Source organism: Telmatherina bonti, assembly GCF_933228915.1.
Source record: "Telmatherina bonti genome assembly, chromosome: 1".
Taxonomy (NCBI): Eukaryota; Metazoa; Chordata; class Actinopteri; order Atheriniformes; family Telmatherinidae; genus Telmatherina; species Telmatherina bonti.
Window position 1 is genome coordinate 41,795,754 of NC_136619.1, and position 22,370 is coordinate 41,818,123.

Here is a 22,370-nt window from a genome sequence, read left to right on the forward strand (position 1 = left end):
ATACAAGAATGTCATCTGCATACAGTGCGACTTTATGTACCCTTGAATTGATAGTAATTCCTTGGATATTTTGATTTTCCTTTATTGCTTGAGCTAATGGTTCGATGTACAATGCAAATAATGTTGGTGATAAGGGGCATCCTTGTCGCGTTGATCTCTCTAGCTTTATGCGATTAGTTAAGCGCCCGTTTATTTTAATTCTTGCTGTTGGAGATTGATATAAAGTCTGAATATTATTAATTGAGATATCTGAAAAACCAAATCTTTTTAACACTAAAAACAAGTACTCCCAATTTACGCAATCGAACGCCTTTTCAGCATCTAAGCTTATCAATGTTGCTTTATGTTTATTTGTCTGAATATTGTTAAATTATATGAAGTGAATGTCTTATATTATCTTGGGTTTGTCGACCAGCGACAAAGCCTGTCTGGTCTTCATCAATTAAATCTGTGATAAAAGTGTTTAACCTACTTGACAAGATAGACGCATAAAGTTTATAATCCTGGTTTAATATTGAGATTGGCCTGTAGGAACTACACAATGTTTTATCCTTTCCTTCCTTTGGTATTATTGTTATAATAGCTTCTGACCAGGATGGCGGCGTACAATTGTTTTTTAATGTCCAGTTCAAAGATTTTAGAAGAACTGGTGTAAGCAGGTCTTCAAATGCCTTGTACCACTCTGCTGGTAGGCCATCTGTGCCTGGTGTTTTGTTATTTTTTAACTTCTTTAAAGCTAGTTCCAGTTCTTTCTTGTCAATTTGTTTGTTCAGAATCTCGTTTTGTTGTTTTCCTATTGTTGGTAAATCTAACAAATTAAGGAATCCTTTTATATCCACAACATTTGCTTGTTTAGGCTGTGCATATAACGTTTCATAATATGTCTGAAAAGCGTTATCAATTTTTTCTAAGTCATTTTCAAGGGATCCTGTTTTTGGATTAACCACTGAACAGAATTTGTCTTTGTCGAATTTTACGAGCGAGCAATTTTGTAGCTTTTGGCCCAGTTTCATAATAAGATTGTTTTAAAAATTTATATTCCTTATCTTCTTCTTCTTTGTATAAATCCACGATTTTTCTTATTTTTTGAATTTCTTTCAAGATGTCTTCTTTAGGGGTTCTAATATGCTTTTTTTCTAAATCTTTCAACATTTCATCCAACTCTTTCAATCGTCTTTCCTTTTCTTTCTTGATTGCAGTAGCTTGTGATATGAATTTCCCCCTTATAACTGCTTTCAAAGTATCCCAAAGAATGGTAGGGTTAACTTCACTATTATCATTCCACTCAAGATAGTTTTTGATCTCTGTTTTGATATCATTAATGAGTTTCTTGTTATTTAGTAGCCTAGTATTTAGCCTCCATATTGTCCTTTTTGGTCTTGCTCCAAGATGTAGTGTTAAGTATATCGGTGAGTGGTCTGACAGTCCTTTAGAACCAATTTCACAACTTGAAATTCTATGTCTATCAGTTGTTAACATAAAAAAAAGTCGATTCTTGAGTATACCTTGTGAGGCAAAGAAAAATATGTATAATCCCTATCGGTTGGATGTATCTCTCGCCAAACGTCAAGCAAACCCAACTCAATCAAGCCTTGTTTTAACTTTTTGCCCTGTGGAGTCAGTAATCTTTTATTAGATGTGTCAGTCTTGTGCATTATTGTATTTAAGTCACCTGCACATATTAAAATTCCATTTGTTTCTGATGCAATTATTTCGATAAACTTTTTCGCAATTTTGGAACTATAATCTGGGGGTAGATAAACAGAAATAAGAGTTGTAGGTTGACCATCTATTTTACATTGTATTAGGATATGTCTGCCTTCACTATCCTTTATTTGCTTGATGCATTCAAAATGCACGGAGTTATGTATCAGAACTGCGACTCCTCTTTTATGTCCTGTCTTATTTTTACAACCAGAAGTCTTTAATTTTTCATGTTAACTATTAGATAGATGAGTTTCCTGGAGAAACATTATTTTTATTTTTTCCTTCTTTACCCAAGACATTACCCGACTCCTTTTAACAACATCATTGAGACCATTTACATTCCATGTGGCTCTCCTATATTTGTCAGTATTCATTACGAATTTTCAGATTACAAATGCAGACTGTAAGAACAAACTTAGCACTAACACAACAAAAAAAACAACAAAAACAAACAGAACAAAGGTGAACTTCCACCTTCAGGGCATGGCCTGGCCCTGTTTCCCTACATACTAAAAGATCCCAGTGTAGGAGAAAAAATCCCACTCGAGGCAGGAGCTCCTTCTCTGTATTAAGCAGAGTCCTTCTTCTTGAGCTAATAATAAGAAAAAACAAAAATGTCCCTTATCCCAGTCAGAATTGTTAATAAGCCAGGGATGTAAATAGAGCAACGACCAAATGCAAAAATAAATACAATACCTTTGGTATTAAAAAAAAAAACACGAGATGAAATAATAACGAGTCTTTGAGACTGTTAGTGCAAAAACTTCAGTACAGATCATCAAACCATACAAAATTTAGTGAAGTCTGTACTTACATAGATCCCATTGTCCAGTAAAAGTTCAAGCTTAAACTTGCTCACGCTGAAATCCTCGCAGCCTCTCACGTACCCGCTCGGAGCGTGTATTGCTGATCTTTTCCCAGTCACTAGTAAAAATCCTGTCCCAATCTTCCTCAGCGGCTGCTCGTGGTCCTTCCACAGAATAGCCTCTCCTCCTCATTTCCCCCGCCACCTCCGTTGCATTCCTGTACAAACGCGGTCCGTCGCCCCAATGAATCCTCATTCGTGCAGGGTACGGTGTTTGGAATCGAATCTTTGCTTCTTTGAGGATCCTCTTAATTTCCTTGTATTCTTTCAACTTGTTATAAACCTCCGTTGGCATATCATTGGCGAACGTGACCACCTTGTCGTCAACCACAATCTTCTTCGCCCATGCCATTTTGATGATTTTTTCCTTGATATCAAACCTCTGAAAGTTGACAAGTATAGATCTTGCTGGCTGTCCTTCTCGGGGAGTCGGCCCTAACGAGCGGTGAACACGTTGAATCTGCAGCTTCACATCATCTCCCAGTGAGAACTCTCTTCTCAAAAAGTGAGTGATGAATGCCATCATGTCGTTATTCTCGACGCCTTCTCTGATCCCATATATCCGAATATTATTCCGGCGAGATCTGCCTTCGAAATCAGTCATCCTTGCTTGGAGAGTTTTCTGCTGGGTTAGGCAATGGTGGAGCGCATCCCGCAAACTGGCATTCACGGTTTCCAGCTCGGACACTCGCTGTTCAGCCTCTATTAACCTTGTGCCTTGGTTTCGTACATCTGCCGTCAAATTCTGTAGTTTCTGGTTCATGTCGGATTTCAGGCTAGCAAGTTCTTGTTTTAATTCGTCCTTCATTTCAGCAATGTTGTTAGAAAGCGAGAGGATAGCTTTAGCAGTTGTTAGCTCGCTCTCCTCTTCTGTTAGTTCCACGCTGCTAGCCTCGTCTTCAATGTCGTTTTCTTGGTTGTCTTTTGCTTCCTTTCCACCTTTGGCGGCCCCCTGCTTTTTGTTTTTCTTAGTTCCACCCATTACAGTCCAATTTAAGTACTGAAGGAACTATTTTCTTGAATTAGGTGGGGTTTTTCTTTCTTTCTGACTGGGATAGGAAAAAAGTTAGTCCGCCATCTTGAAAAGCTCGTCGGAAGCCCCCAGATTAAATTACTTTTAATTGGGCGAGTTGGAAAAAAATTCACTCCTCCCACAGTTGTCATGAAGGTAAACCTGACCTATTAAACCTAAAATGGATTTTTGTACCAGGCTGTAAACATGTTTATTCCTGCAGTAAACATGTTTATTTCTGCTGTAAACATGTTTATTTCTGCTGTGAACATGTTTATTCCTGCTGTAAACATGTTTATTTCTGCTGTGAACATGTTTATTCCTGCTGTAAACATGTTTATTTCTGCTGTGAACATGTTTATTCCTGCTGTAAACATGTTTATTCCTGCTGTAAACATGTTTATTTCTGCTGTAAACATGTTTATTTCTGCTGTAAACATGTTTATTTCTGCTGTGAACATGTTTATTCCTGCTGTAAACATGTTTATTTCTGCTGTGAACATGTTTATTCCTGCTGTAAACATGTTTATTTCTGCTGTGAACATGTTTATTCCTGCTGTAAACATGTTTATTCCTGCTGTAAACGTGTTTATTTCTGATGTAAACATGTTTATTTCTGCTGTGAAGTTGGTCTTTTTAACATGTGAGTCTATGGGGATTTGCTCTGTTTTAGAGCCCCTAGTGGATGAAGGGGGAACCGCAGTTTTATGCACTTCTACATAGGTTTCACCTTTAACTGACGGAAATTGCCGCTTGGTACAACCCATCTAGTTCTGTTCTCTGTCCTTTTCTCACTGCCATTAACACAACAACCAGAAAACACTCATCAGGGTCTGAATCTGTCTTGGATCAGTTTTTGTTTGCAGTGGTGATGAAAGGAATAAATGGAGCAGAAATCTTTTAGCTGCAGCAGTTGAAGTGAAGTTCTCTGCTGTGATAAAACAAAGAATCATTTTAGTTCATGTTTTTCCTGTCCTGCAGGTAAGGTGGAGTGGCCCGAGTACCCAGAATCCACTGCTCTGCTGTCCCACGTATTGAAACCAGTCCAGAATTACTCGTCTGACCGCTGTGAGCTGTGGAGGAAGAATGGCCTGTACGACTACGCCTGGATGAACTGAGCGTGGACATGTTGCCATAGCAACGACGTTTTGTTTGAATATCTACCTGTGCAGATAATGTTGTTTACGTTGTGAGATTTCTGCCAAAGTTTTACCACCGAGTTATTGTATTAATCCACTATTGATTGATCTAAACTTTAATCTGATCCAGGTGTGTTTATGAAAAATAGGCAGAGCTTCTGTGACGTTTCTGAAGAGCTAAAATGAAGCTCATTGGGTAGTTGCTACCATCGCCATCTTGGCTGCGTCATGCGTCGTCTCCCCTGGAAAATACAAAAAGGGACAAGGAGGCGAAGCTGAGAGGGGGACTGTGAGCGTGGGGGTGGATATTTGATATCTAGCGAACTCCAACCTGTCTGTAGCTAAGAGCTAGCTCGTAGCTAACGGGAGCTAACCAGCTAACAGAGGTAAGCGGGCTAAAGCTAAGTTATGTTAAGCGACTAAAAACCACGGTTGTTCCACATTCCTCCTTCTTGAAGCGGGAGATCAGTTCCTGCCAGTCAAAAGGACACGACCCTGAATTTGGCAAATTTTGAGATTAAATTATTTCTAAATGGAGGAATTCTAAAAAAAAAAAAAAAAAAAAAAAAAAATCACTCCCCCCAGTTGTCATGAAGGTAAACCTGACCTATTAAACCTAAAATGGATTTTTGTACCAGGCTGTAAACATGTTTATTTCTGCCATAGCCCCTAGTGGATGAAGGGGGAACTGCAGTTTTTGGCTTCACTTCAACATTTGGCTTCAACATTTAATTAATAGGAAAAACATCACATGAGAACACTTCAGTGGTTGTTGTAAATGACCAAATGTGAGTTTTGTTTTTTGTTTTTTTTTTATTGTTGGTGAGTTTTGAAAAAAAAGACCAGATCTTTATAAAGATAAGAAAAAAAAGTTATATTTTCTGAAAAAAAAAATCTATACAATAAGGAATCTAAATGTTTGTTGCGTTATATAAAGTTTTATTTGTTAATGTGCCTCAAGAAGTAGGAGAAATGGTGATATAATTGAAATTTTTCACAAGTCTTAATTGAGTATGTGAAGGAAGTCTGCAAATATAAACTTGATTTTATTTTTTTATTTCTTTTTTGTGGGATGGGACATGATTTTTATTAATTAAGTTTTTCTTTGTGAATTATGTTGAATTTTGCTGTTTGCACTGATTTATAACCTTATCGCTTGGCCACTAATTGTCTGGAATTTAACTGTTTATCTGCCCAAAAAATTAAATTGGGAGCTAAATAAAGGAGCTAAATTAGCTCCTTTATTTTCCTCTTGTTTGTTCGTTGTTGTGGATTTTTTGTTTGTGCATTTACACAAAATGTTGATGATAGCGTGGTTATAGTTGTTGCCTGGCAGACACAACTCAGACATTATGTTTGCTGTGTTGAAGTGCTTAAATTCACTCTTTTGAAGCTCAATAAACTGATATCATGCAACTTGTCTAATTCTTTACTTCAGCTTTCAAATGTGTGAACGAGCTAAAAATGAAGACTAGCTAAAAGTTCAGTGTAGATTAAGTATCAAAATTGTTTGCCCTGGTAGGAATACGACTCCTCATCTAAGGCAGCAGGGAAGAAAATAATTAATTTAGTGTTTGTATACGTGCGGATAAGCTAGTTAGCTCCTGTTAGTTGCTTGTAGCAAGGAGCTAGCGCGGAGCTAACCAGTTAACAGCGGAGGGGCTAGCTAAATCTAGTCATGCGGTTAGCCGGCTAAAAACCGCGGCGCTACCTGCCTTCTTGCCGCCGGTCAAGGCCAGATTAGCCAATGGGCATTATGGACTCTGGCCCAGGGGCCCACCTCCACTTGGGGCCCATTTGGAGACTAGTGACTAGTTCCAGAAGTGCCTGATTTTCTTAGACTCAGGAACATCTCTTATAAAGTTGCATAAAAGGTTAAATAAATAGCGCTCGAAAATTCTTCCACAGAAAATACAGTAAAATTTAAATATAACTGCGATGACTTGTCTTTGTTTTAAGTTCAAACACAACAAAAATACAAGTAGTTCTCAGCCTCAGCAGCACCTCTTGTAAAGTTAATTAAGTTGTAGATTTTTTCACATGACTTTAACTACATACTATTCTCCACATTACATGCCGTGATTTCCGTACTATTGAGCGTACCTGAATATAAGGATCCAAATATTCGGATCTCAAAATTAATAGTTATGCTCGTATTTATTCATCCCCTTTCATTAAAGAAGGAAAAAAACAGCTGCCTGTAAAATAAACTGAAATGAACTAAAGTAATAATAAATAAAAAATTTATGAAAATCATGACATTATTTTCTCATTCTGGTTCAAAAGAAATTTTTTTTAAAAAAAAAAAAGCAAACAACAAAGATAATTTATTACGTATTACATGAGTCATAAAGTAATATTTAGTTGAACAATCCTTCAATGTTTCCGCTCCAGTCAGGTGTTTTCTGTTCCTCTCAGTCAGACTTCTGCACCTGTTGACAGGTATTTTGTCCCACTGTTCAACAGAAAAGTCTCTCATTTGTCCAGGACACATTTGTTTGGTTGTTTCTTTCTTTCTTTCTTCAACTCAATTAAATGAAAAAACAGTGTCTTATATTACTAAATTATATTTCTGCACATTTTTAGTTATTGTTCCTTTTTTAAATCTCCAGTTATTTGAGTGACTGTTGTAAATTCAGCCTTTTCTTTAATGAAAGGGGATGAATATATATATGAGCACAACACTAACTCTGTTTACTTCTTTGGCCGACAGATCGATTGCCTTTAACTTAAAAGCTAAATCTAAAGAACCAGTTTGGTTCTTTTTCAAGCTGAACTGGTCTCCAGTGGTCCTGCCTGCAGTGCAGCATCTGTCCACCAGATGTCAGCGGAGGACAGGCCTGGTCAGCCTGCATGGCGTCGCCTGTCTGCAGAAGCTCGTGGAGGTTCTGTGTCTTTAAGCCCGAAACATCCCGGCTCTCATTCGGCTGAAGGCTGCCACGCTGCGGTGGGTGCTCGGTTCCAGGTCCCGGAGCTCCTCAGTCCCGTAACGCCACCGTGTTGTCTGATGGTAACCTACGGAGGGGAGGCTATTGTTGTCAGCCCCGTGGTTGGTTCTGCCGGAGCCGCACTTTCACCGGAGAATGCCCCGCAGAGCCGGAGCTGCGTTGCTGCACGGATAGCGCAGAAAGCCGCCGGAGAAACAAGGTAATTAATGTCTGATTGTTCCCTCTGTGACACCATCCATCACTGCTTTTTGTTCTTTTTGTTATTGGCATGAAAACCGCGGCTGTGAGGCTGCAGCATCGTCTGAAATCAGATATCTGGAGGCGATCAGCCTCTCGGAGGCTGGAGGTTTGTTTACCTTCAGAAAACCTTTATTAGAAGGTTCGGTTCTGGACAAAACGGGTCCGTCCCGGAGGTAGACCGTGTCGGCATCCTTCAGCCTTCACCTCCGGGTTGAAGATGCAGACCGTGAAGGCATCAGCTGCCTTAAGGCCTGCAGGAAGATCAGATCTGCTGCAAGTTTATCAGCAAAACAAGCAGAGATGGAGGCGACACTAGCATCCTGATTAAATGCCATTTATAGTTAAAATACCTCATCATGTACAGAAGGACTGTTTCTTTTACATGATGCAGAAATAGCTCTGCTGGTATTAATACTCACTGATTATAGGTTTGTTGAATATTAAAAAAATATATATATATATATATATATGTATATGTATATATATATATATATATATATATATATATATATATATATATATATGTATGTATATATATATATATATATATATATATATGTATGTATATATATATATATATATATATATATGTATGTATATATATATATATATATATATATATATATATATATATGTATGTATATATATATATATATATATATATATATATATATATATATATATATATATATATATATATATATTAATTTCCTTGTTTCCTTAATTAATGAATCTAATTCTTGGCTAAATTCAGTTTATCGCCCATCACAGTGACCCAGTTTTTGTTCACCACTTGGGATTGTACTCCACGGACCACCTTTAGTCTTGCTTTTTTAACAGCGTTGATTATAAGGTAACTGTAGCTCTGCTGATTTTGCATTAAAATGATCTTTTGGTCTTTATGTAGAAGGAACCACCTTACAATTATTTGTAACGATATTGAAATAGTAATGAAACTTTTTTGAGCTTGTATGCACCATGCTAGCAACTGGATATCAACACATTGGGTACAGTAACATGATGTTATTTTTAAATTCGGAATTAATAATTCAGACTTAAATAATATAGAATTCACATATTCTCCTACAAAATTACATGAAAATAATAATTCTAAATGGAGGTTTATATGAAACATGTTCTTACTTAATTACTTAATTACTCTTTAGAGCGGCGGGTTGAGAAGGGTTCTGATTGGACGTGATGTGTAACGTATATCGGAAATGACAAAACGTGGCTCCCTTCTTCTTGTCTTTTCAGTCGTAATTTGTAAAAACTACATAATAATTTCCAGTTTCGCCACTATTTTTATTATGAATTTGAAGTAGCAGCTCAACACGAGCATACTACTTCACTTTTTGCTGCAACTGAGAAGGAGAAGAAAGATAGACCACCGAACATGAGAGGCAAAACAACGCACGTCATCGGGACAGGACAAGGTAACGAGCATGCTCAGAACGACCGGAATTAACTTAGAGCAGAATGAAGGTTTACATGACAGAGGAATTAAATAGATCGGAATTAAAATGCAAATAAACCAGACACTTACATTGGAATTAAGTTTAATTCCGAATAGAAATTTGCATTAGGAATTAAGTGTTTACATGGTCATTTTTCATCAGTTTAAAGCGGAATTAACTTTTATTCGGAATTAAAGAGGAATTAAAACTCCCATGTAAATGCACGGACTGGGTGTTTTGCAAGCACACCGTAGATACAGCAAACAATAGCAAGAGGGCATTATCTGAGGATGAGAGGAAAAGGCAGAGAGCGACAAAGGAAATTATGTTAAGCTTACTTTTACTGTGTGGAAAGATCTCAGAGAAGAGACAGGAAGCAAGACGGATAAAGGCCCATTTATACTGGACACAGACAGACAGTTTACTCCGTCTCCTGCAACGGTTACACACAGAATTTAGTCCATTTCTAGGGTCCTGGCTATACGTTACATGATGTATAAAAAAGGGAGCAATACCACTGGAAGACACAGGGGCAATGTTGAGTTGTACAACCGGCACACAACCAGCGAAAGGAACAAACGAAGCAAGAAGAAAAGGAACAGGAACAAGATGATGCAGAAACCGCAAGATAAAAGGCAACCAAAGAAGACTCAGTAAAAGTAGAGAACGGCAAAACACCTTGTGGTTTTACTCTTCTTCTGGTGTTTTTGGGTGGTTGTAAAGAACTTTATAGTAGTGCATTACCGCGACCAACTGGTGTCAAAATGCGGACTTAAACTTTGAATTCAGCACTTCCCACTAGTAGATGAACTGACTCAACAACCATGGCAATGTAAAAGCTGCATGCAAGTATTACAATGGTCATGTATGACATTTGAAATGAACGTCCCTGTTTACATACATAAGGGAGCAGAAATGGACCTTTAGCTGTTGTTAGTGGTGCCTGACTGAGTTGTGTGCACAGTTTAAACTCAAGAATAAAAGGGCCTCGTGCTGGATGTTTTTGTCTTGAAAGCATCACTGGAATAGACCAGAACCCCCATAAAGAAAAAGGAAAACAACCAAAAAAAAATGTAATGGATCATTTTTAGTAATTGTCCTGCACAGGAAGTAAAAACATAGTTTTATGACTGGTTTGGGGGGCTTGGGCTGTGGTTTCGCCAGTGATTGGGCTGTTGGATATGAAAGACAATAAGAAGAAGACCAAGTAGTCTCCAACTATGTCTGTGAATCAGAAAGTCTTCTCAGTGAGATGTGACCCTGTAAGAAGCGTTTGCTGACTGAATAGAAACAAAACAATTGAACTGATGTTCCAGATGTTCTTGACGGCCAAATTCTGGGAATGTTCAATGATTCCAAGACTATATTTACAATGTCAGCACCATGATTGCTTTATGTCAGCATGGTTTCTCAGCGGTTTATCCACTAGGGGACAGTGTTTCAGAGTTCACTTCAGAGTTCAGAAAACAGGACCAAAAACAGGGCAGTTAAGTACATGATGGTGGTCTTCGGGGCCATTAAATATGACACAGCTCATTCTTCTTGGTTATTTTGGCTGGTTACGTGTAAGGTATACTCAACACGGCCCCAGTGGTTTCTCTTGGTATACCACCAATGCTTATCGGTGTAGCTTTGCGGTGGACCAAAGCCTTATGTTGGATTATTGATTAAAGATTCTGATAAAAATTTTAAAGGTTTTGTTCTGAAAGTTAAATGTTAAGTCATCAAGCTCCATAATAACATACAGTTTTTCCTCTAATAAACAATATATTCAGTAAATTTCAAACACGTGAGGATGTCAACAAGAGCTTATATAAATCTATCTCAATTTAAATCAGTTGCCGGGCAACATAAGAACATGGTATATTCACATTTTATTCTTAACTAATGATTCCAATGTTTGAGTGATCTAAATTAGCCGATCTCAACTGAATTTTTAATAGTCATCCTACATTGTCACATGTGGAAGACCAAGACTAACGCTAAGAGTGTGGGCTCGCATATTAGCAGCTAATGCTAAGAGTGTGGGCTCTCACATTAGCAGCTAATGCTAAGAGTGTGGGCTCTCACATTAGCAGCTAATGCTAAGAGTGTGGGCTCTCACATTAGCAGCTAATGCTAAGAGTGTGGGCTCTCACATTAAAAGCTAAGGCTAAGAGTTTGGGCTCTAACATTAGCAGCTAACCCTGAGTGTGGGCTCTAACATTAGCAGCTAACTCTAAGAATGTGGGCTCTCACATTAGCAGCTAATGCTAAGAATGTGGGCTCTCACATTAGCAGCTAATGCTAAGAGTGTGGGCTCTCACATTAGCAGCTAATGCTAAGAGTGTGGGCTCTCACATTAGCAGCTAACACTAAGTGAAGTCTTCCATTTGAAGCCAATGCGAAGGCCATGGTTATCAAACACATAATATTTTGAAGATGACTGGATGTGACGTCACCACACATGTGCATGCTCCGAGAACCAGAAAAGCATTCTGACCATGGGCTAAGCTAAAAGCTAACTAGAGTTGAGCCACAGAAAGGGAAAGAAAATATATGTGATGTGGTTTGCATGATGCCACTTTCACATTTGACATCTGAATATCCGACCTGAGAGCTCCATCAACTGCATTTAGCCCAGTCAAAGTAAAAAAAAAAAAAAAAAAAATCCATTTAAGTGCCAGTCAGAGGGGAAAAAAAAACTCTTCTTTTGTATGTTTTCTCTAACACAAGCACATGTGGGAAAGAAAACACATTTTCCACTGTGAACAGTCCTACTCCTGACTGTAAACCTCGTCTTAAAACATCTGATTCAAGCCCATCCCCTCATGAAGTTTATTTAATAAGTATAACTCTTGTCCAGGTTTAGTCTGTGGATAAACACACCCAGCATTCTCAGTATTTAGGAAATGTGGTTAGTTAGTCAGGTAGAGGAAAGGAATGACGTCCAGGCTCACTGCTTTTTCCCAGTTTGGGCCTCAGCCTTTCATACTGGGAATCTTGCCAGAGTTCCTCTGTGATGTACAGCTCTGACCACATGCGGCTGCCGCCATATGCTTCAGATGACAGCTCATATTTAAAGCTTCTGTAAGCTTTCAGCTTCCCTACTCAGAGCTCAGCGGCGGTGGAACAGTTTTTATTCGATTTATAATGGATGAAATCTTTGCGGACAGCACAGAAACAGTTGTTGGATCAGAACACTTCACTGCTAAAATATCTCAAGTATCTCAGTAACTGAACTAAATATTTGGGGCGTTCAGTGAGCTAAATGAACTCTTAAATTTATCTTTATACTTATCCTAGCTTTATAAAGAGGGAAACCTCTGAAAAACTAGGCGTTTTTAGACCTTTATGGGAAGCTAAACTTTACAAAAACACACATTTCTTTGTTTTTCTCAGGTAAGAGCATAATGAGTTTAATAATATGTAACTTAAATATGACAGGAAGAAAAACATCATGGATTCAGAGAAAAGGAGGAACTTAAATGCTACGTGAACATTTGTAATGCAAGTTTCCAAGATTTAATGAGACTCTGTTTTGTTTTTCTCTCGCAAGAAGTGTGTTGTAACAATACTGAGCAAATACTGATAAAACCCAGGGGAGTGCAAGAGGCCTGAAATATTTTTCTTAAAATCACATGGCTGTGTTTGCCTTACCATTATGTTAGGGGGTGTTTTGCCCCCTGAACAGCATCCTTCCCAAAAACATTTAGTTACTTTTGTACTCTGCTCACATTGCAATCCCCCTAAACCCCCACCGCTGTACCGTCAATTGGCCACTACTTCCAACAGTAGGCCACCATCATCAATAATTGCCTACTATTGCATCAGCAGTTGGCCAACAGTTGGTTGCCATCAGCTGTCATCATTACCATTTGGCCACCACTTTAACTATCAGCCAACAACCGTTCATAACCGCCAAAAATCAGCCACCATCATCAATAGTCGCCTACTGTTGCATCTGGCCAACTTTGCAGCCACCAATTGGCTGTAGCCCTCAACAACCAGCCAGTATTGGCAACAACCAACCATACTGTCAACAATCGGTCGTTGCGACCAACAGTCAACCACCATTGCTGCCAACAACCGGCATTTGCTGCTAACAGCTGACTCCTGTCATCAACAATCAGCCATTGTTATTAACAATCGGTCAACAACCAGAAACAATAGGCTATCTTTGTTAACAACCAACCTCTGTAATCAATAGTTATTGCCACCTACTCTCAGCTTCAATTGTTGTCAACAATCAGCCTTTACTGCTAACAGTCTGCTTCAGACGTCAACAATCAGCCATCGTTATCAACAATCAGTCGTCACCAGAAACAATCGTTAACAATCAACCTCTGTCATCAACTATTTTTGCTGCCAACAATTCGCCTTCATCGCTTTCAACAATCGTCAGCTGTTGTCAACAATCAGCCATCGCCACCATTGCTGCTAACAATTTGCCACCATCACCAACAATCTGCTGCCATTGCCAACAATCGGCGTATGCATAAATGATGAAAATAGGCCATTGTTCACGTGATATGACAATATGGACCCCCATCTCACCGCAGTAATCCCTGGCCGGTCACAGACGAAGCTTCTTGGGGAGTTTGAATTAACCAACCCAAATTGAAATTTTATTTCCGATTCTTGATCAGTCGTCTCTTTCCACAGACTGTGTAACAAGCTTTTAGACCAGTTGATGAGCAACAAACCAGTAAAGGATCTGTGTTCAGTCTTCACCATGACTTCTGTACCCGCTGGGATGACTGCAGATCCTAACATCTCTTTGTTCTTGTTTTGGGAAAAACAGACTTTCACTGAATAATCCCTTTTAGATAGACATTAGATATTCCTAATCCAGATGCTTTGCATGTTTGGTGGTGTGTTTCCAGATTATCGCCCCATGTTGTTAGTGTGCAGCAGTTGTAGATTTGGTGGGATTAATAACCCCACTGCTTTGTTTTGAGATGATGTGGCAGTAAGGCAACAGTTCTAGCTGGATTTTATGCTAAAAACCCAAAGTGGCACAGATACATGTTGTGATATAATAACTCACTATGTCAAATAGCCTATTGTTTATTCTTGCAATAGTGTTGACATACCCTTAGTTCTGTATTTCCAGGTTGTTGTTTCAGTAAAGCATCACAAGATTAATATAAACCTCTAATTTGAACAGAATAGGTTGTTTGTCTTTTGTCACAGTTAAGTTGTGATAAAATATGTTGTTACTTGTTGCTATGTTGTTTACAGCTCAAAAAACATATTTTAACTCTGCTCCATCCTGGGGTTCTGCAATCCCAGAACTGTGTAGATCCAGACTACATCAGTGATTCATTCATTCATTCATTCATTTTCTGAACCGCTTAATCTAATTCAGGGTCGCAGGGAAGCTGGAGCCTATCCCAGCTGGCTTTGAGCGACAGGAACATATCACATCAGTGATATGTTCAGAGAATATAAATCCACCTTTACAACCTTTCCCAAGGCCACAGGAACAAGATTAAGGGTATGTTCACATCAGCCATTTCTATTCAAATCCAAGTCCGTTTGCTCGGAAAGGCCGTTTCATTTGGGAAAATGTGAACCCGCCAAATGATTTCTGATTCAGACCAAAAACACGAACTCGGTCCGCCTACAAACGCAGGTCTCGGTCCATTTCAAGTGGACCAAATACAGGAAACAAATTACAAAAAAAGTCACTTCCTGGATGTGGCGAATCGTTGCATTATGGGTAAATCCATAGCGATGGCGTTAAGGGTCCTCTGCCTCGTCTGGTGTTCATACTGCGTCCATTGTTGCAGTGGATTTCTGCAGTATACTTGCGTAAGACACAATAAAAACCCAAAACAGCCATAGTTTGGTCTCCATGTTTAACTGGCAGGTGGAGGAAAAAGAGTTTTCTTCTTCACGCCGGTCTTGTCCTCTCTTCTGCTAAATACTAGTGCAGCGCCACCTCTGGTGGGAATGGGGATATATTATTCTAATGGTTTAACTGGTTTGACCAAAGTGCAGCGTGAACACAATCCGCATGGATACACCCCCCTACAGCTGGACCAAGTCCCCAATCGGACCTGGTCTAGTGGACTATTCTGATGTGAATGCACCCTAAAGTTCGTTTTGGTTCGGTTGGTTAATCTCCACGAGAAGACTTGTCTGCAACGGGGATCACTGCCGGAGGATTTCTGTGCTTTTATGTGCAATGAACACCTGACCCTGTTATTTAACTAGATGTGTAGTCCATAGAGAGGAAGTTCTGTGCATGACGAGGTCCGTGTCTTTCAATGTTACATCAGTTTTATATGTTTTCATACTTTCTGTCTGACCGATAACAAAAGACTTCTCAAAGGCCCACAAGAAGAAAGTTCTGCTCGGCTGATGCGTCGAGAACAAGCTGCAAGACGTCCCAAACCACGTGCACGAGGACAAAATGTCGCCAATTTGAGAACAAGAAAAAGTTCACATTTCTTGCACAGGATGCAACAGGCTTCAAGTTAGCTAGTCCAGACCAGTACCCAGACCAGTACTCAGACCAGTGCCCAGACGAGTTTCCAGACCAGTACCCAGACCAGTACCCAGACCAGTTTCCAGACCAAACACAGAGAACATCATTTAGCTGTCAGTAGAGATGAAAAGTCAGGTTAATCAGGCTAAAACGTTTGCTTTCGCATGCAGGAAATCTGCACGCTAACGTTTACTGATCCTGCTTCTAACCATCTGTTTGTTTCTCCTCTGAATGCTGTTTCATGTGAAGCACTTTGAACCGTCTTATACATGAAATGCGATGTGCAAATAAACATTGTGACGTCACCACATTTCAGGGTATGATGTCACTGCCTGGATGATAGCTAGATCGTTGCCATAGTGATAGTGTGGCGTGGCAAAATGTGCTTCTTTTTGCTGCTTCGCGTTGATGAAGTCATTCCTAACAAAGTCATCTCCAGCCGTCGCCCACATCTATCAGCTGTGTTCTGCTCGTCTGACTCAACCTCGGTTGTTGTTGTTGTTGTTGTCACACACTCATCCTGCTCTCCTCTCTCGGCAGACATTGACATGAAGAAAGACATTGAGACTCTAATCGCAGAGGAACGGGCCGACATCATCTTGAAATATGCGACGGTGAGTCTCGTGTGTTTCTGCTCTCCTGTCGCAGACGTTCATGACGGCTGAGTGTGTAAACAGTGTGTGTTGTTGTGTAGGAGGAGGAGGAGTTCACACGTGGTTGATCTAGTCGTTAAAAAAGCCAGTACACACTGAGATGTGTGTGTGTGTGTGTTGCTTTTCTGCATGTATGATGGGGAAGGTGTGTGTGTGTGTGTGTGTGTGTGTGTGTGTGTGTGTGTGTGTGTGTGTGTGTGGTTTAATAACATGTTTGGTAATGGCGTGTTTGTGTGTGTGGTTTGAAGTGATGGGAGAAATTAAAAATAAAACCTGCTGTGAGAAACGAAAGTACTGAAAGCATCTTGATACGTCTGTGTTTGAAAAACAGTTTAATTAAAGTTTAGATTTTTATTTTCACGACAAGGTGCGTTGTCGCCATTCACAGGTGATGATAAAAAAAAAACTTATTTTCACGTCGTTTTGACAGGATGAACACATACGAGGAATTTCTTTTATCTATTAGGATGATTGATAACGCTAACGCTAACATGGCGTCTACTAGTGGTTGTCGATACTATTTTTGATACGACAGAAAGAAAAAAAACCTTTTTAATAAGTCAGAACACAACAACAACATCATGATATAAATACATATAAAAGGACATTCATATCGTATAATTTTAATGTTCTGTTAGCGGGTGCAGATATAGATTTCTCTAACTGTACGAACACTAAACTAAAGGAAACTTCCAGCAGTACTGAGAGTACTTGTTCTTCACAGCAGATGTTGTTAAAACACTGTTTTTAGTTCGTCACATAAGAAACTAGAAAACAGGGCTGGGATGATCTGCTTTTCTCCCGATTAGATTACGATTTCTTTGGGTGCCGATTCGATTTAAATTGTGATTCTCATGATACTTTGATATTACTGATTTTTGTAGACTGAAATAAAAATGTACAAAATTTTTTTTGTCATTTTTCTTAATTTCAATTAGAAAAAAACAACAAACCATTGTTCTGCTGCTATAATATTTGTATTTTATAATTGATTTTTTTGTTTAAAAAAAACTATTTCAAAATTGTGAACCAAAAATTTCGATATTTGACTTTTTCGATTTGATTTCCCACCCCTATTAGAAAAGCACTCGGAGAGCGCAAACCTCCGCCAAGAGTCACAGTTCTCCTCATATTGTGACATGAATTATAAATACCAGCCCTACATTTATTGTTGTCTAAATTTGCATTTTTTTCTGTCTTTTTTATCTTGTGTCACAGATTAAATATTTCAATATTTTTGCCTAAGTGCTCTGACCATTTTCGTTGGAGTTACTAGCAAACATGTTGAGAATGGCCCCATCTCACAATGTTAAAGAATCTTTTTTATTTTCCACTGTATTTCCCACACTTGAAAAGGGTGTACCCACAACGATGATTAACATGTAATTACGTTCCAAGACGTTCCAATATCTTTTCAACTCTGTTTTAATCTTTAATATTCTGTTAGCTGTTGTCACTCAGCCAGGCAAAAAAAAAAAACTTTAAACACACACACATAATAAAAGTAAACACATAATCCACATAAACCACAGTCCTAACACTAAATTAATTAGCAACCTACACTAAAAGTTCATTTCACCACATTCAAACCATACCTTTACCAAAACTATAAACATTTATTTAAACCATGTACAAGTTAAAAAAGGTCCAAATTCCCCCCTTTAGTCAGGTAACGTGATAAACCACGCCACCTTCGTTCTCCCACACAAACATTTTAATAAACTCGCCCAATAGATAGCACTTATTCTGCCCTGAACTATCGTTCCTAACAGTTCACTGTGACACCTTTAGAAAATTCCTGGATCCAAACGGTGATCCAGATCACCACCAAAAATGAAAACAGTTCTTCCTTTTCGCGTTTTTAACAACTCCTGAAAATTTCATGAAAATCCGTCCACAACATTTTAAGTTATTTTGAACACAAACAAACGTTGGTGAAAACATAACCTCCTTGGTGGAGGAAATCAAACGGGAACCTAAGGCTGAGACGATACGCTTTTCTCTCTATCCAACTTTTAATTATCTTTTTGGTGCTGATTCGATTTGAATTGCGATTCCTCAGTCTTGCAGATTTTTATTTTACTTTTTAAACAGCAGATCATGTTAAAAAGCTGCATAAAGACCAAGTTTACACGAACCAGATTTCAAAATAAAAATATCAACAGTTTTTCAGATTTATTCAGCAGCAACCGGAACTGCATATAAAAGTTCTGGTTTCAGTGTCTTCCTGCTGCGCTACGTTTGGCTGTTAGCTCTGCATTTAGCTCAGGACGGCGTCCTGCTGGGTGGGCGGTAACGTTAGTCGTGTTACCGCTGGACGCCACATGTGCTTTACAGAGTTTACAGCTGTCCACATGTCCAGCTCTGCTCTTCCCTTCAGGGCTAAATATCCTAAATGTGTCCAGACTTTGGACTTAAAATGTGACGGTGGAGGATTTATCTGCACATTTCTGCAGGTTGTCGCCGTTCTCCGTCTTCTGTTTACGTGTTTTCCTAAACGGATAAAATGTCATGTTACTTACTGGTCGGAGAGAAACATGTCGCCCCCTGCTGGAGAAAAACCAAAACTTCTTCTCCATCTGGCTTCTAATTATAGAAACATAAATATACAAAATAAAAACAAATAAACATAAAACAATTTGATATAAATTGTAAAACAAAAAAAAAAATCCTGATTTTCATGTGAATTGATTTTTTTCTCCCTCCCCTACAGGAAGCTGCTGTATTAAAAAGGGTCTGTATTTCCATCATTGCCGGCTAGTTGGGATGAGTTTGTGGTTGTTTAGGTCTGACTGTTGGTCCCCGTACGACCAGCAGTGTAAGCCTGGCAGCGGGGCTGTTTTACTGTAACTATGGAAACCAAGCACGACCTTCCACTTTGACGTTTCTGAGCCACAACTGAAAAAAGAAACACTAAAAACCTGCAGGGGCTGCACGGTGGCCTCACAACAAGAAGGTCACTGGTTCGATCCTTGGCTGGGGAGGGGTTTGGTCAGTGGCCTTTCTGTGTGGAGTTTGCATGTTCTCCCCGTGTATGCGTGGGTTCTCTCTGGGTTCTCCGGCTTCCTTCCATCCAAAGACATGCATTTTGGGTTAATTGATTACTCTAAATTGCCCCATAAGAATGAGTGTGAGCGTGAGTGGTTGTTCGTCTCTGTGTGGCCCTGCGATGGACTGGCGAGCTGTCACTGATGTGATATGTTCCTGTCGCCCAAAGCCAGCTGGGATAGGCTCCAGCTTCCCCGCGACCCCTTAAGCGGTTCAGAAAATGAATGAATGAATAAAAACCTGCAGTGGAAATTTTTAATGTGTTGTTTAGACAACACTAAATTGCAGAAGGGCCTGGTACTAAGGGCTCCAAAGGGGGACAAGCAGCAGGTTGAAGTGTTGATCCTGACGGCAGGATGGATCCATGTTGTCATGATGTTTCCAGCAGATTCTGATCCTACCATGTGAATGTGGAGCTGAACTGGAGACTCATCAGACCAGCAACGTTTCTCCATCTTCTATTGTCCAGTTCTGGGTAGGGCTGCTCAATTATGACAAAATTATAATCACGATTATAATCATGATTATTTAACCCAACTATCCAGTATTTCTAAACAACGCTGCGCGTCGTGGTGTTCTAGACTCCGTGTCGTGCATTATAACCGTCTAATGGACGGTTCCGAGTTGTTTAATCCGCTTTTACCGCTTATATAGGAACTATTTTACGTTGGCCTGGATGTAGGTTTTATACCAAACAACCGCTGTCAGGCTGCAGCGCGTTTCTCTCTTTCACCTGTTAAAAGACGGCTGATCTGAACCAGCTGGTTAACGCGTTGCTATGGTAACGCCCCCTAAAGGAGGGATGTTACAGTGTTTAACTGGCCGAACTATGTATAGGAAAATAATGCAACCAGTTGTCACTGACAATGGTATAAACTATGTTTAGGTGAACTTCCACAACCTACTGCAGTTATTCTACATTGACCTGCAGCCGGAGCCGACTGAGACTGGCCGCCTGGGAGTGCTTTAGGACGGGAGAGGCTCCCGCTGCTCCTTCCTTACAGTAACTGCAGAACAATATGTGCCTTCAAGTCAGTCGCCTAAACACCAGAAAAGTCTCTAATAACTCCAGTAAAAGCTGCTAGATTTGTCGTTTTTAACAAAAAAGTCACCAGATTTAGCGAGAAAGTCTCCAAGTTGGCAACAGTGTCTGAATGAAAGCAAAGCGGCTGTGGGAGGAGTTTACAGCACAGCGCTGCAACGCCAGAGACGCTCGATTAGCAGCTGAAGACAGCAGGAGAGGAAACTGCAGAGAGGAAAATAATCACACCCTTTTAGTTTTATCATCGTTGGAAACCCAGATCGTACTGAGATTAAAATCCGATTAATCGTCCAGATCCAGTTCTGGTGAGTCTGTGTGAATTGTAGCCTCAGTTTCCTGTTCTTACTGACAGGAGGGAACCCGCTGTGGTCTTCTGCTGCTGGAGGATGGACGTTTTGATGCTGTTCTGCAGATGGAACCAGTGCTTACTGGATTCCTGCTTCTAGGTCTAGTCTGACCAGTCTCCTATGACCTCTGACATGAACCAGGTTTAAACCGGTATTGGGATGCAGCCGGTCCCTCCCCATCGGCCTGCAAACGTTCTCCATCTCCACACTTGGGTCCTTTCTTCCTGAACTCTCAGGCTCGCTTGAAGCCGCAGTGAGAGCTGCGAATGTGCTGATGCAGACTTGAACTGGTGGCTCTGGTGGTGTCAGAGGTTAAATTTAGCTCTGCAGCTGGGAGCGGGGGGGCCGCGTTGAGATTGTGCCGAGGTTTGCTCTGCAGCCGTAGAGACAGAGCTGCGACACACCATGCAACAATTGACTGGACGCTGACCTCCGGGGACTGGCCAAGTGCCCGGCCATGTTGATGTCTGCGTGTGAGTGCTGGCGTCCGGCTGCGTGGTGAAGCGGAGCTGGAGAACTTTTCAACCCCCACGGCAGTAGAGTTTCCTCACGAGGACCTGGAGCCCACCAGCGAATCATGCAGGTTCACAGTTTGTTTGGTTTTAATACAAGAAGTTTCTGCACAGACCTGCAGGAAACTAAAACCTGCAACACTCACATGTTTAAAGTCCACAACGGATCTGTTTGTGAGGATTTATTTCAGCTTTGTGGTGCCTATTTAACCATGTAGAATCCTTCTGTTGGTACCAAAATGTTCACCTGAATCTGTTTGTGTCTGGAGGCAGTTGTTTGCTCACTTTGCTGTGTGAAAACACATCATCCCATTTAGAAGCGATAAGCACGAAGTCTCAAAGAAAATTTATCGTTGTTTTTATTTGTGTGAATTCTCCTGATCAACCTGAATGAGTTTGGATCCTGTGTAAAATCATTTGCGGGTCTCCTCACCTTTTCCTAATAGAAGCTAAACAGCAGATTATATGCTGAAACTGAGACATTTTGACATTTTATGGCAAAATGAGCTCATTTTTAATCTGATGACAGCAACACATCTGTAAAAAAAAAACAGATCAGGAGCAATAAAAGGCTGGAAAACACCAACAAAAAAAACAGCTAGAGGTGCGTTTAAACTAAATGTCTTAACTTCAACTAGTTAAGCACGTCAGTCGGAGGGAAATTGTGGAATAATTGTGGGTGAAAATCCCACTTTGTGGAGTTTATGATAATATGACAAGATTCTTAGGAATTAGAAGGAATCTCTGTGTGCTGGGAAAACTGGATGTTGGTGATCTTCCCTCAGGCAGCTGACATGATTCTCTCCTGGAAATCTCTGCTAGGACTTAGTAACAAGCATGGACCATGTCCTGCAGACTAAAGAGGAGAGAGGCTCACCAGTCTGAGACAAACTGGGTCTAAAAACTGTGCGACAATGTCAGAAAA

General features: G+C 39.9%; 2 protein-coding genes across 3 annotated transcripts in view; both read left to right on the forward strand.

Moving 5' to 3' along the window:
- Positions 1–6,130, forward strand: part of LOC306755947 (para-nitrobenzyl esterase) — a 31,832-nt gene extending 25,702 nt beyond the window's left edge. Inside the window, exon 10 of the mRNA XM_079240537.1 lies at positions 4,566–6,130. Coding sequence (XP_079096663.1) covers positions 4,566–4,702 — 137 coding nt within the window. The 3' untranslated portion in view covers positions 4,703–6,130. The remainder of the gene's footprint in view (positions 1–4,565) is intronic.
- A 1,664-nt stretch (positions 6,131–7,794) lies between these two features.
- Positions 7,795–22,370, forward strand: part of LOC306757799 (USP6 N-terminal-like protein) — a 38,069-nt gene continuing 23,493 nt past the window's right edge. Inside the window, exons 1-2 of one of the 2 annotated variants that reach the window (XM_079242938.1) lie at positions 7,795–7,870; positions 16,384–16,457. In XM_079242938.1, coding sequence (XP_079099064.1) covers positions 16,392–16,457 — 66 coding nt within the window. In that variant the 5' untranslated portion in view covers positions 7,795–7,870; positions 16,384–16,391. Of the gene's footprint in view, positions 7,871–16,383; positions 16,458–21,309; positions 21,517–22,370 lie in introns of those variants that run through there. The other variant, XM_079242939.1, reaches the window with a different exon arrangement.